The sequence below is a fragment of the Elgaria multicarinata genome, chromosome 13 (genome assembly GCF_023053635.1).
Source record: "Elgaria multicarinata webbii isolate HBS135686 ecotype San Diego chromosome 13, rElgMul1.1.pri, whole genome shotgun sequence".
NCBI classification, from domain to species: Eukaryota; Metazoa; Chordata; class Lepidosauria; order Squamata; family Anguidae; genus Elgaria; species Elgaria multicarinata.
The window spans coordinates 31,062,207-31,074,652 of NC_086183.1; the positions used below are offsets into that span (position 1 = coordinate 31,062,207).

The window sequence follows — 12,446 nt, forward strand, 5'->3', positions numbered from 1 at the left end:
ATGAGGGGCAGGGACCTGTCTGTGTTTATGAAACTCTATAAAAGGCCAAATATACTGGTCACGCTTTATTGATCTAGTAATTTCAGTGGTTTTGAAACACTATTAAAGGCATAGCTGCAGGAGCTAATTTGGCCGCTGCCGCCTGAGGACTGACCACAGCCATTATGTATTTATTGCTTTTATATCCTGCCTTTTTTCCTCCACGGAACCCAAGGCAGCGTACATAATCCTCCTCTTCCTGCTCTCTATTTCATCCTCACAACAACCACCCTGTGAGGTAGGCTGGGCTGAGAGTCTGTGACTGGCCCAAAATCACCCAGTGAGCTTCCATGGCTGAGTGGGGACTAGAACCCAGATCTCCCGAGTCCCAGTCCATCACTCTAACCACTCCACCCCACTGGCTCTCTTCCCTCCTTGCACCACCTCCCTTCATCTGTTTGTTGTTTATTCGTTCAGTCGCTTCCGACTCTTCGTGACTTCATGGACCAGCCCACGCCAGAGCTTTCTGTCGGCTGTCGCCACCCCTAGCTCCCCCAAAGTCAAGTCTGTCACCTCCAAAATATCATCCCTCCATCTTGCCCTTGGTCGGCCCCTCTTCCTTTTGCCTTCCACTTTCCCTAGCATCAGCCTCTTCTCCAGGGTGTCCTGTCTTCTCATTATGTGGCCAAAGTACTTCAGTTTTGCCTTTAATACCATTCCCTCAAGTGAGCAATCTGGCTTACAGCCCTTCTATCAATCTGCTTGTATCTAGCGCCATCCTTAACAGGCATTTTCTTACAGGACAGTTTTGCATTTGTAGGAACACTGCTGGAAAGGTTCCAGTGGGGATGTATGTGTGGAAAATGCCCCTCTCTGTGGGCTGTGCCCTCACCCACTTTTACCTCTGCTCCTTCCCTTTTCCACCTCAATCCGGGGCATATTTTAAGGCTGGTCTTCTTTGATTCTCCTAGGCCCATCTTTGCAAACCCGCTAGAGTTGCCAACATCGTCCCCCGCCCCTGGACTCCAATCCTTTAACTGCTATCTGGCCAGCAGATACTGAGCAGACAATTTTCATCCAAGTGACGGAGTGGAGATGCGGGAGGGAAACTTAACCTTTGAATGTTCTGCCTGCTAAACAAATGGAAGTTCCACCAGAAAAAAAAATGTTGACGACCCAAAATTCTTGAGAGTATTCAGGAGTAGAGGAAGGAGAGGAAGGAGCCCAGGAAACACGCTTGCTCGCACACCCTTTCCTTGACCCAAGATTCTTGTCTTTCCTGCTGGAAGGAGTTACCTGGGCAATAGCCTGTGGGGAGAAATGTACAGTCCGGGGCGCTGGTCTCGTCTGCTCTGCTCGTAGAGGCCCAGCAAGTTGTGGGAGAAGAGCTGGGGGGACTTGCCTGAATGATGGAGGAGGAGGAGGAGGAGAAGGAGAAGGAGGAGAAGAGTGAGTGCCTGTTTGTAATCCACCCCTGGGGAAGTTCTTCTGTCCCCACTCATAGGATTTACAAGGCTATTGTAATCCACCTGGAGTGCCATTTTTTGGTAGAAAGGTGGGGAATAAATAAAATAAATACTGTTTCCAAATTCTGCTTGTGGGCTTCCCATTGTGGCATCTTTGTTGGCCACCATGGCAAACAGGATGTGAGGCTGAATGGGGCCTCTTTCATATTATAATTATTATTTATTATTATTATTACAACACAAATGCAAATGCCATAGAACACATATAATTGATTAAAACATTTAAAACTAATACATTATTAAAAGCAGCACAGTATTAAAAGGCATCTTAAAATTCAGCTGGGTAGGCCTGCCAGGAGAGATCAGTCTTTATAGCTTTCTTAAAATCTGGAAGACTGTTAAGTTGACGAATCTCTCCCGGCAGGTCATTCCATAATCTGGGAGTGGCAGAAGAAAAGGTCCTCTGGGTAATACCTGTCAGCCTAACTTTGACTGACTGAAGTAGATTCTTCCCAGAGGACCTGAGTGTGCGGGGCGGATTGTACAGGAGAAGGCAACCCCCAGGTGATAACCAGCACTTTATACTTCGCCTGGAAACCAACTGGCAGCCAGTGAAGAGATTATAAAACTATGACTAGCCTGGCTGCCATCTTTTGAATATTTTGAATGCTCCAGCCGGGGCCCCTCGTGAGTTCTCAGCAATGCCCGCTGACGCTGTGCTGCTGGCATTGAGCTCTGCCCTTTGCCCCATCTTGGCTTCTGCCATGTTTGTCCCAAGTGTCAGCTTTAGACTTCAATTGCTTATGGTATTTTAATTACTAATTTTTAATGACGTTTTTTAAAATTGGCTATAAGGTTGGTAAAGAAATTACAACCAATAAAAAGAGTTTTGCTTTTTTAACAGTCTCCTGGTTCTGGTGTTAGCAAGGGATAATACTTATTGTCACGCCTCCTGCTAATTTCTGCAGTTAAAGCTGCTGCTAAAATTGCAGAACCAGGACTTTTTTATTTTTAAAAAACTGATTGTTTGCCGTAATCCACCCAATGAGACTTCTGAGGGCCTTGCACTAGGGAACTTATGGCCAGTACTTCTAATCAGAACAGTCCACCTCTTTCCGGGAAGAATGTGCTTTATAGTGCACAAAGAATTTCCCTAAAGAACCTTGGCTTTTGTGATGTTTAATTAATCAAGATTTTGCACGCACACACTGCCCCGTGACCGCCTCACCCCACCCAGCCTTCCTCCGTTCACCCCCATGTTCCACTGACACACACAAGTTTTTCTGGTCCTTCTCAATCCCTCTCTAACTCATCTGTCTATGCTCTCTGCCCCCTCCCTGGCCCGGTATGACCAACTCACCCGAAAGAGACATGAGGACATTCCCAATACAGTATACCCAAGTTGTGCGGCTGTGGTAGAGCTTGCGGAGAGGAGGGAAAGAGGAAAAAGAAGTCACAATCCTGGAGGCAGATCACAAAAGTATTATGCAGGGCCTTCTCAGTGATGGCTCCAGTCCTCTGGCTGTCCCTGCCAAAGGAAGCCTGCCAGGCGGCTCACCCACTGCTGCCCTTCAGACTTTTGGTTAAGGTATTTTCATGACTTCAAAGGACCTTTGGGTAGGTTTGCCTAGCCAGGCATATGGCTGATTTTTAGCTGTTCTTGATTCTTATTGGCTGCTTCAGTGATAAATATATCATTTAATTTAATTATAATTCATTGTAATTACATTTTAATAGTTTCATGGGAATAATTAGAAAGGCTGTTGGAAGGATTACAGATTATATGTACGTGAAGGTCTTCTAACAGTAAAAAAACCAACAAAAACTAGGTGCTAAGTGTGAGGGAACCACCATGGTTTTATTACAGTATGTTTCTTTAACAACTCAGCTGAAGATCCAGGGTGCCGCCTTAATTCATTCATCCACTCATGTAACAGTTAACTTCCTGTTATGCCCATTTTACAGATGGGGCAAACTGAGGCCAAGAGGTATAGATGTGCTGCTAAGATCATCAGAGCATCAGATCATACCTGCCTCCACTGAGACTTGAAGTTGGACCTAGACGAGATCACAGCCTTCTACCCAAAGGGGTAGGCAGATTGTAGATCTGGGTCTCCTGGTATATCACTAATTTGTAGTCAATTGGCAAGGATTTCTGACTTCTAGTTGTTTAACAGCAACAAAATGACTTCCCAGCCTAAATTATAATGCTGAAATGAAGGAAGTTCAGAGTGGATTCCTGTGTAAAAGGATTATGAGCTTAGTTCAGTTCTTGTACTCAAAACAAATTCCTTGGCTCGGAATTCTTTAATTTTCAGTGTGTGACTTTTGCACCAGGCTCTGGTTTGGGGATCTCCGGAATCGAGTAAAAAGCAAAGTAGACCCTGCAAGTCTGAAGTCTGTCGACCCACTGTGCCCCATATTAACTGATCCAGGATAACTACCATCCTGTATTTGATATTCACAGTAGTGTTGACTAGAATCAAAGCACATGCCATGCACAGAAGCTACATCTCTGTACTTCACATTAATCCGGTATAATGAGGGTGCATTCAAAGAATGAGCAAGAATTCAGACTTACTTCTTTGATAGCCAGGATGATAAAGGGAGGTAATTAATCCAGGTTAAGTGGTCTTGACTCAGTGTTTTAACATTCCATTTCCCAGCAACGTTATCAGATCCTGCTGAGCTCTTTTCTGCTTTCTGCCCCCTCCCATACCTGTCCTGTCCTTCAGCCCCCTCCCCACAGTACCCCATCAGTCTCACCAGCTCTAGGGTGGGCTCTAGCTCAGTCCGATTCAAGGCAAAGATCCCTTCTTCAGCACCCAGAATTAAGTGTGGCTCTGTAAAGTGGGAAGGAAATGTAAAGTGGGAAGGTAGTGGTGGCCAGGGAACAGCAGATCGCTGAATCTGTCTATCAGCAGCTATAAGCCATGATGATGAAATGGAACCTCCATGTCCAGCAGCAATCTACCGTATAGTACCAAATGCTGGAAACAGGTAATGGAAGGAGGAGCGTTGCCTCTGTGCTCCGACGGAAGGGCTCGGCAGAATTTGGAACCCGAAGGGATTGGATCAAGTAGGGCTATCCTAGGAGTGTACAGCAGGATGCCCCCAAATTATGTATCCCCATTCCATGACACTATAAACACGGATGCAGACACATTCATAGATGAGTAGAATGCTGAAGCAAACAGAACACTGACAGGAAGCCCAACGGAAGGACTTGAAGAGACGGGTGTGATAACTCATTCCCCCCTGGGGAAATTGCCCCAACATTGACCTCTTTGCCCTGCCCACTCCTACCGTTGGTATTTGGATGGGTCCAAGCAGTCGCCGAGGTGATGCGTAAGGGGCATTCGTTAAAAACCTTCTTGAAGAGTGCCCTGTCCTGGAAGAGACGGAGGCCACAGTCACCCATGAGTGGAGAGACCCGACACGAGCACCCGACTCTCAGCCATTCTGCACTGAGCACCATCCTCAGGGCATAACTGCCCCTCTTCTTCTTTTCCTAGATCAACAATTCCCAGGTGGGTTCCCCCCCACACACACACACACTCCCGCCATGAGTTCAAACCACTCATACCCATATGGAGGAGGCTGACCCGTTGTTCTCTGTAGGAGTCCCTGCTCTGTGGTCTTGCCTCCTTTTCACCTGCCTTTGCTAGGAGTCATTCCACTGTGTCTCTCGATGCAGATACACTCAGCGTAGGGACGCAGCGGCACTACCCCAACCTTGAAGGAAGCCTGCCTGTTGCATTTCGGCATGAGTCCCTAATCTGAATCTGAGCTGGCCTCCTTCCAGACAAGCTCTGCTTGGTGGTTCTGTTGCCTTTCTGTACTGGGTCCGATAGATCCTCCAGTCATTCCCAATGTAGAGATGCAGCACAATCTCGGGAAGATCAGCAGCATCTTCAGAGGAGGGTACCCGTTATTGTCCCTGTACGAGGTGCCGCTCCTCAAAGTCCAGAGGCAAGATGTCAGACTACTGCCATGGATAGAAATCCTGGGGCACCGGGCTCCTCTGGGGCTGTCTTAACTGTTACTCTGTCACACTCTAGTATCTTTCGTGGGCTCATTTGTAAGGCTGTTCTAGAAGGAAACTGTTTCAATTGTTGGAGTGAAGGGCTCTCCCTCCCTGCTCCATTTTAATCCGGGGGAGGAAAAAGAGGACTCTGTCTAATTGAAGTTTGGGATATTATTATTATTATTATTATTATTATTATTATTATTATTATTATTTACTACATTTATATACCGCCCCATAGCCGAAGCTCTCTGGGCGTTTTACAAAGATTAAAAACTGGACGTTAAGAACAAATGTACAAACATTAAAAGCATACAAACAGACAATATCCATTTAAAAACTACTATTCTGGGGTCAGTTAAGAAAATACAGACCTGGATACTCCAAATGCACTCACCGGTTGCTGCTTCTTCTCTGGCTTGGGTGGGAGGGTCGGCGGTTCGTCAGTCTGGGGAACGGGTCGCAATTCAGGGACTGCGAGGGGACAAAGTAAGAATCAGGGCCGCTGTGGCCAACATTTGACAAAGGCGGCCATTTCTTCTTGCCACAGAACGGAGTGTCTTATTTTATTATTATTTATTATTATTATTATTATTATTTTATTATTATTTATTTATATAGCACCATCGATGTACATGGTGCTGTACAGATAACACAGTAAATAGCAAGACCCTGCCGCATAGGCTTACAATCTAATAAAGTTGTAGTAAACAATAAGGAGGGAAAGAGAATGCAAACAGGCACAGGGTAGGGTAAACAGGCACTGGGTAGGGTGAAGCTAACAGTATAGAGTCAGAACAAACTCAAAGTTTAAAAGCTATAGGGAAAAGAAAAGTTTTTAGCTGTGTTTTAAAAGCTGTGATTGAGTTGGTAGTTCTCAGGTGTTCTGGAAGAGCATTCCAGGCATGAGGGGCAGCAGAGGAAAATGGGCGAAGCCGAGCAAGGGAAGTAGAGACCCTTGGGCAGGCGAGAAGCATGGCATCAGAGGAGCGGAGAGCACGAGCAGGGCAATAGTGTGAGATGAGAGAGGAGAGATAGGCAGGAGCTAGGCCGTGAAAAGCTTTGAAGGTCAGCAGGAGAAGTTTATATTGGATTCTGGAGTGAGTTGGAAGCCAATGAAGAGATTTCAGAAGTGGAGTGACATGGTCAGAGTGGCGGGCCAAGAAGATGATCTTAGCGGCAGAGTGGTGGACAGAGACCAGCGGACTGATGTGAGACGAAGGAAGGCCAGAGAGAAGAAGGTTGCAGTAGTCCAACCGAGAGATAACCAGTGCGTGAACGAGAGTCTTGGCAGAAGAGACAGACAAAAATGGTCGAATCCTGGCAATATTATACATCAGAGCTGCATGTATTCAAACCGTCTCTTTTGTTTACATTCCAATGGTTACAATTATTTTAATTTGAATTAATTAATGTCGCACTTTCCATGTGTACGTGGCATGTTTCGAAGAATGAGAGGACAGTTCCCTGCCTCAAGGGGCTTACAATCTATAACTGAACATAGGGGAATGGGATGGAGGTGGTGGATTGTGCCTAAAGGTTTCATGGGGAAATAGTATTATTTATTTATTTATTTATTTATTTATTTATTTATTGCATTTCTATACCGCCCAATAGCCGGAGCTCTCTGGGCGGTTCACAAAAATTAAAATCATTCAAAGTATAAAACAACAGTATAAAACCATACTATAAAATATAAAAGCTCAACCAGATAAAAACAGCAGCAATGCAAAATTGCAAATTTAAAACACCAAGTTAAAATTTATTTATAGACTGTTAAAATGGTGGGAGAATAAAAAGGTCTTCACCTGGCATCTAAAGGCATATAATGTAGGTGCCAAGCGAACCTCCTCAGGGAGCTTTTAATTTATGTGGCGCTTTGGAGTGTTCAAATTACGGAACGGCCACTGCCTTGTTGTAACCCTAGACTGGAAAATCTGTAGTCCCAGTGCGATTTGACTTCCTCAAATAGAATCAAGTCAACACAACCAAATCCATAAACATGAATTGGAAGATGACCTAATCGAAACGGATACATTCCCTTTGGATTATTGCAATGCGTTATACATGGGGCTGCCTTTGAAAATGGTCCGGAAACTTCAACTGGTACAAAACAGGGCAGCACAGTTTCTAACAGGGACTGGCTGATGAGACCACATCACGCCAGTCCTTTTCCAGCTTCATTGGCTGCCAGTCCAGGTCCGAGCCTGATTCAAAGTGCTGGTATTAACATTTAAAGCCCTAAACGGCTTGGGGCCAGGCTATCTGAAGGAACGCCTCCTCCCTTACGTACCTGCCCAGACCCTAAGGTCATCCTCAGGGGTCCTTCTCCGTGAGCCCCTGCCAAAGGAAGTGAGGCAGGTGGCTACCAGGAGCAGGGCCTTCTCTGCTGTGGCACCCCAGCTGTGGAATGAGCTCCCTAAGGAGGTTCGCTTGGCACCAATATTATATGCTTTTAGATGCCAGGTGAAGACCTTTTTATTCTCCCAGCCTTTTAACAGTCTATAAATAAATTTTAACTTGGTGTTTTAAATTTGTAATTTTGCATTGCTGCTGTTTTTATCTGGTTGAGCTTTTATATTGTATTTTATATTATGGCTTTAAACTGTTGGTTTATACTTTGAATGTTTTTAATTTTTGTGAACCGCCCAGAGAGCGCCGGCTATTGGGCGGTATAGAAATGCAATAAATAAATAAATAAATAAATATTTATCCAGTTTCCGCTAATGACTGTTTCTGGACTGCAGGGCTTATCTCAACGTCCTCTTGTCATTTGCGGCTTTGTGACTGTTGAAGCGACCCAATTGAGAATTACGTTATTTCTTTTATTTCCCTCTATCTCGATCTATACAGGATACATTTAGTTATTTTTGAAATCACCGATGCTGGTCAGATAGAGCAACTTGCTCATAAAGCACTTGCTGTCAGTAACTAACCCTTACAAGAGGCCTCTCAACCTCTTAGAATGGGGAAAAGCTGCACCAAACCTGGTAAACCATCAAACGGTGAGTGGTTGGGGGGGGAGGGGCTGGATTGGGACCCCAGGAGGGCCAGATTGGGCCCCAAGGCCTGAGCTTCCCCACCCCTGCTTTTACATTCATTCGCCAGGATTCCGGGAGGCAGGGGGAGATTCACTTCAATGAGGTAGATACTGCTTACACATTTCTCCCAAATGTCTCCGGAGATAAGTGGGCCAGAGACTTGATATCATCATCATCATCATCATCATCATCATCTCTTTTCTCGCTCGTGACGGTTTTTCTAGACAGACATCACAGGCTTTGCCAAGTCTTGCTGCCTTTTACTGATTCAGGAATTTCTTCACAACTGAGCATGTTTTAAGCATGGATGTTGTTGTGGATGTATTTTGGTCGGCCCAGTTTCTGAAGGTTTTCTGTATAGTTTTATAATGTGATGCCGATGACTGATGCGACTAACAGAATTATTATTATTATTATCGTCGCCATCATCATCAAAGCTGAAATGTCAGGGGAAGGGACTCGGAATATCCCTGTGAGGAGATACAGTAGTCACCTCCTCTGGCTACAGCTCTGCAATTCCATCATTGCTAATAGCCTGCATCACCTAATGCTTTGGAGCTCCTCCTCGTCTTTGCTGCTTCTGTACCTGATCTGGCGGTGAGGTGGGAGGCCTGGGCCCCCGTCGGCGTTGCCTGTTGAGGGGGCCCTCCCATCACGGGCCCGCTGGAGCACCGCCCCCGAAATATGGGTTTGACAGGGCATCGCAGGTGGACTTGCTGCACCACAGTCTCGTCGGGTGGGATCCAGACTTTGGGCTGCAAAGAGGAAGGTGGAGGTTGATGCAGTCCAGTTAAAATGTAGTTTATTAGCATGCATAGAAAAGACACGGCCTGGGCCCAATCTCCCCCCCCCCCCGCGCATCTGGAGGGTCAGGAGTTCTGGCGAGCTGCGTCTGAGTCAAGGGGGGAAACAGCCAGCTTTGGGGTGCAGGGGGCACGGGACCCTGGCCTGCTGCTAGCCACTCTCTTCTCAAAGTAGACCCCTGTGCTTTTCCTTAGCAGGTGCATGTCTGTGAAGGGAGGGGGCAATAACCTACGTGTCTCCCACCAATGACTTACCTTGGGGGGCAGTGGGGGAGGGAGTTCAGAAGTCGAGGAGTCACTGAAAGGGAAAGTAGGGGGTCAGGCTCAAAGATGGGGGTGTTGAGATCCTGTTGCCCCCCCCCCCCTCTCTCTCTCTCTCTCACACACACACACACACACACACAAACACACACACACACACAGAAACTCTTCTTGTAGGCAAAACGTGCAAACCCAAGACAGGCATCCACCTACAAGGAGGGGTGACAAAATAGCCTCGGGCCCAACAGCTCCTTGAAGGCTGGGCCTCTCAGCAGCAAGAGAGCAAGGACTGACACCTCCCATCTGAAGCTTGCACCTTCTTTGCTCTTAAAGCAAACTCCACCCAAACTGCTGCAAAAGATCCTGACTCTGGTGGTGTGGGGGGCTGCCCTAGAGGAAGCCACTTCTTCACCAGAAAGAGCCCTCCTGTTCTTTGCTGGAAGGTTTCCCCCAGTATGCTGGGCCTTGTCGCCCCCTCTTTCCTCCAGCTTCCTGCTGGACATCAGGAAAAACTTCCTGACCGTTAGAGCAGTGCGACAATGGAATCAGTTACCTAGGGAGGCTGTGGGCTCTCCCACACTAAAGGCCTTCAAGAGGCAGCTGGACAAGCATCTGTCGGGGATGCTTTGGGGTGGATTCCTGCCTTGAGCAGGGGGTTGGACTCGATGGCCTTGTAGGCCCCTTCTAACTCTGCTATTCTATGATTCTATGCTCCTGGGCTTCTCCAGTTCCCTGCTTCTCTCCCTGCTCCCTGCTCTCTGCCTCCCAATCTTCTTTCTCTTCATCCCATCCCAACCTTTCCTATCTCTAGGTCCGGAGTGAGGTTTTTCTGTAAGCCAAATACACTTTCTTCTTCCCTCACAGTAACTAAACGATCAACACTCTGTAACTCGCTTACCCTTTAGCGGTGAGGACAGTCACCAACATTGCGTGACATCACAGCCGTCCAGCCAATGGCCAGGAAGAGAACAAGCCGCCAGCCCTCAACCCCACTCACACCCTGCCATTCATCTAGGGCCGTTCCATAAGAGGTTTATATTTTAAAACACATGCGGGGGAGAGTTACCTGCTTGGACTACATCTGATGGGGCTGGAAGGCAGAAGGCGGCAGGAATGAAGCAGCGCCCCCAAAGGGAAGAAAATGGAAATGAGGGTTAGAGGAGCCATTTGGGTTCAGCCCACCAGGGCAACCTGACTCTGTTGGCAAATTCCAGCATCTTGCAGTGGTCGCCAGCCACCAAAGGCTATTAATTACAACCACGGTCAGCTACCCAGTTCTGGCCTACTAAAAAATAAATAGACAACAAAGCAGGGTCTATTTCGCACCCCAAGGGGAGAGAATCCTTACGTGGGAGAATCTGCCACTTACATGTCCACGTCATCATAATCGTGGTCTGAGTCCGTTGAGTCCTTCCTATAAAGCAAAGAGAAGCAAGAGACATAACTGGGAGACCGGAGACACAGTCCTGTTCAGTGATTAGTGACGGGCAAACTGATCCTGTTGCAATTCAGAATTGGGTGTGATTTATGGACCGAGATGAATAAAAGCTCGGAAGAAAACTCTCCTAGATCCCAAGCATGGTTGAGGTTTTGCACGTGCGTTAGATTTTTAGCACTTGTACGTCCAAGCACATTCAGGGCTTGTTATCAATATGGGGGAATTATGAACATGCTACATTTATGTTACAGTCTGGCTCATTACCCCTTCCTGTGGCATCCCCAAAAGAGATTGCTCCAACCTTCCGTTTCCACCTCTAACTGTCTGACAGCGATCAAGGCGCGTCAGGGGCAGCCAAGCCCACTTCCTCGCCCTCTTACCTGCCGCTAAATGCAGAGCTGTAGAGATCGCTGCTGATGCCGTACGCGGAATCTGCGGGGATTTCCTGCAGGCAGAAGGCAAAGACTGGAGAAACGGGTCCCGGTGTGGCATCCAGACTCTTAAGGATGCCTTAGCATGGCTTCTCCTTCAAAGGAAAGGCCACGGCTGCAGCATTGTCATTGGCCAAAGCGGAGTGAGGGCCTCTTCTGTGCTGGCTGGGGGCTCATGGGAGTTTGTGGTCCAACCCATCCAGATGGCAACAGGTTGGAGAAGGTTGTTCTCGGGCAGTGGCGTGAACCTCAGTCCCATCTGGGGTCTCATTCCAGGCCTTCTGGGTTTCCCAAATGGCCATGCCCCTTCCCGCCCCGCCCCCCCACTGATCGGGTGGTGGTTCCCCACTTTTATGTGGCATTTCCCCCCCCCATTCTGAAACTTGAAATACCTCTCCTAAGACCATGAAGAGCTTTAAAGTTACAATATCATAGTATTTGGGGAGAGTTTTGGCCCCTCCCCTTTTGCCTTCAGCCCCTCCCACCACCAGAATGTGGCCCCCGAGAGCTTCTCTGAAACTGAATTTGGCCCCCGGGGCTGAAAGAGCTCCTGCACCCCTGCTATATAGGGCTTGGTAGCGCAGGGGCTCCTCTGGATATATCTATACTGTAGCCTAGGAACTGGTTTAACAGTTATTCCTTCTCCTCCGGCAATTAAGTCACATCATAGTATCCCTGCTCCAAAACGTCTGCAGCGAAAACACTGCCCTTCCAGTTATTTCGTAGTTTCCTCCCGTTTTCCTCCCCAAAAACCAGACACGCACCACCACGCTCAGGCTAGCAAAAATAGAGGCTCCAGGGAAGGAAACTCCTGACGGGTGGAACTTTTGGAGGGAGCCAAGTTGGAACGGGACACTTCTCTAATAAGGCGTCCCTCCCAAATGCATTTGAAGAGGGTGAAGGGGCACGGACCTTCCCCAAAGGGCATCTCCAGCGAGCCTCTGGTGTCAATAACAGGGAAACAAAAGAGGCCAGTGAAAGGAACCACTTGCTGTTTTGG

The 12,446-nt window shown here is 47.4% G+C and overlaps 1 protein-coding gene across 1 annotated transcript in view; it reads right to left on the reverse strand.

The window, feature by feature from the left end:
* The window catches only part of MAP4K1 (mitogen-activated protein kinase kinase kinase kinase 1), a 38,948-nt gene that overhangs the window by 3,734 nt on the left and 22,768 nt on the right, over nt 1-12,446 (reverse strand). Inside the window, exons 15-24 of the mRNA XM_063140515.1 lie at nt 11,396-11,460; nt 10,947-10,991; nt 10,644-10,667; nt 9,572-9,614; nt 9,100-9,268; nt 5,870-5,946; nt 4,752-4,836; nt 4,212-4,288; nt 2,806-2,866; nt 1,276-1,381 (exon numbers count right to left, since the gene is read on the reverse strand). Of these exons, the coding sequence (XP_062996585.1) occupies nt 1,276-1,381; nt 2,806-2,866; nt 4,212-4,288; nt 4,752-4,836; nt 5,870-5,946; nt 9,100-9,268; nt 9,572-9,614; nt 10,644-10,667; nt 10,947-10,991; nt 11,396-11,460 (752 nt within the window). The remainder of the gene's footprint in view (nt 1-1,275; nt 1,382-2,805; nt 2,867-4,211; nt 4,289-4,751; nt 4,837-5,869; nt 5,947-9,099; nt 9,269-9,571; nt 9,615-10,643; nt 10,668-10,946; nt 10,992-11,395; nt 11,461-12,446) is intronic.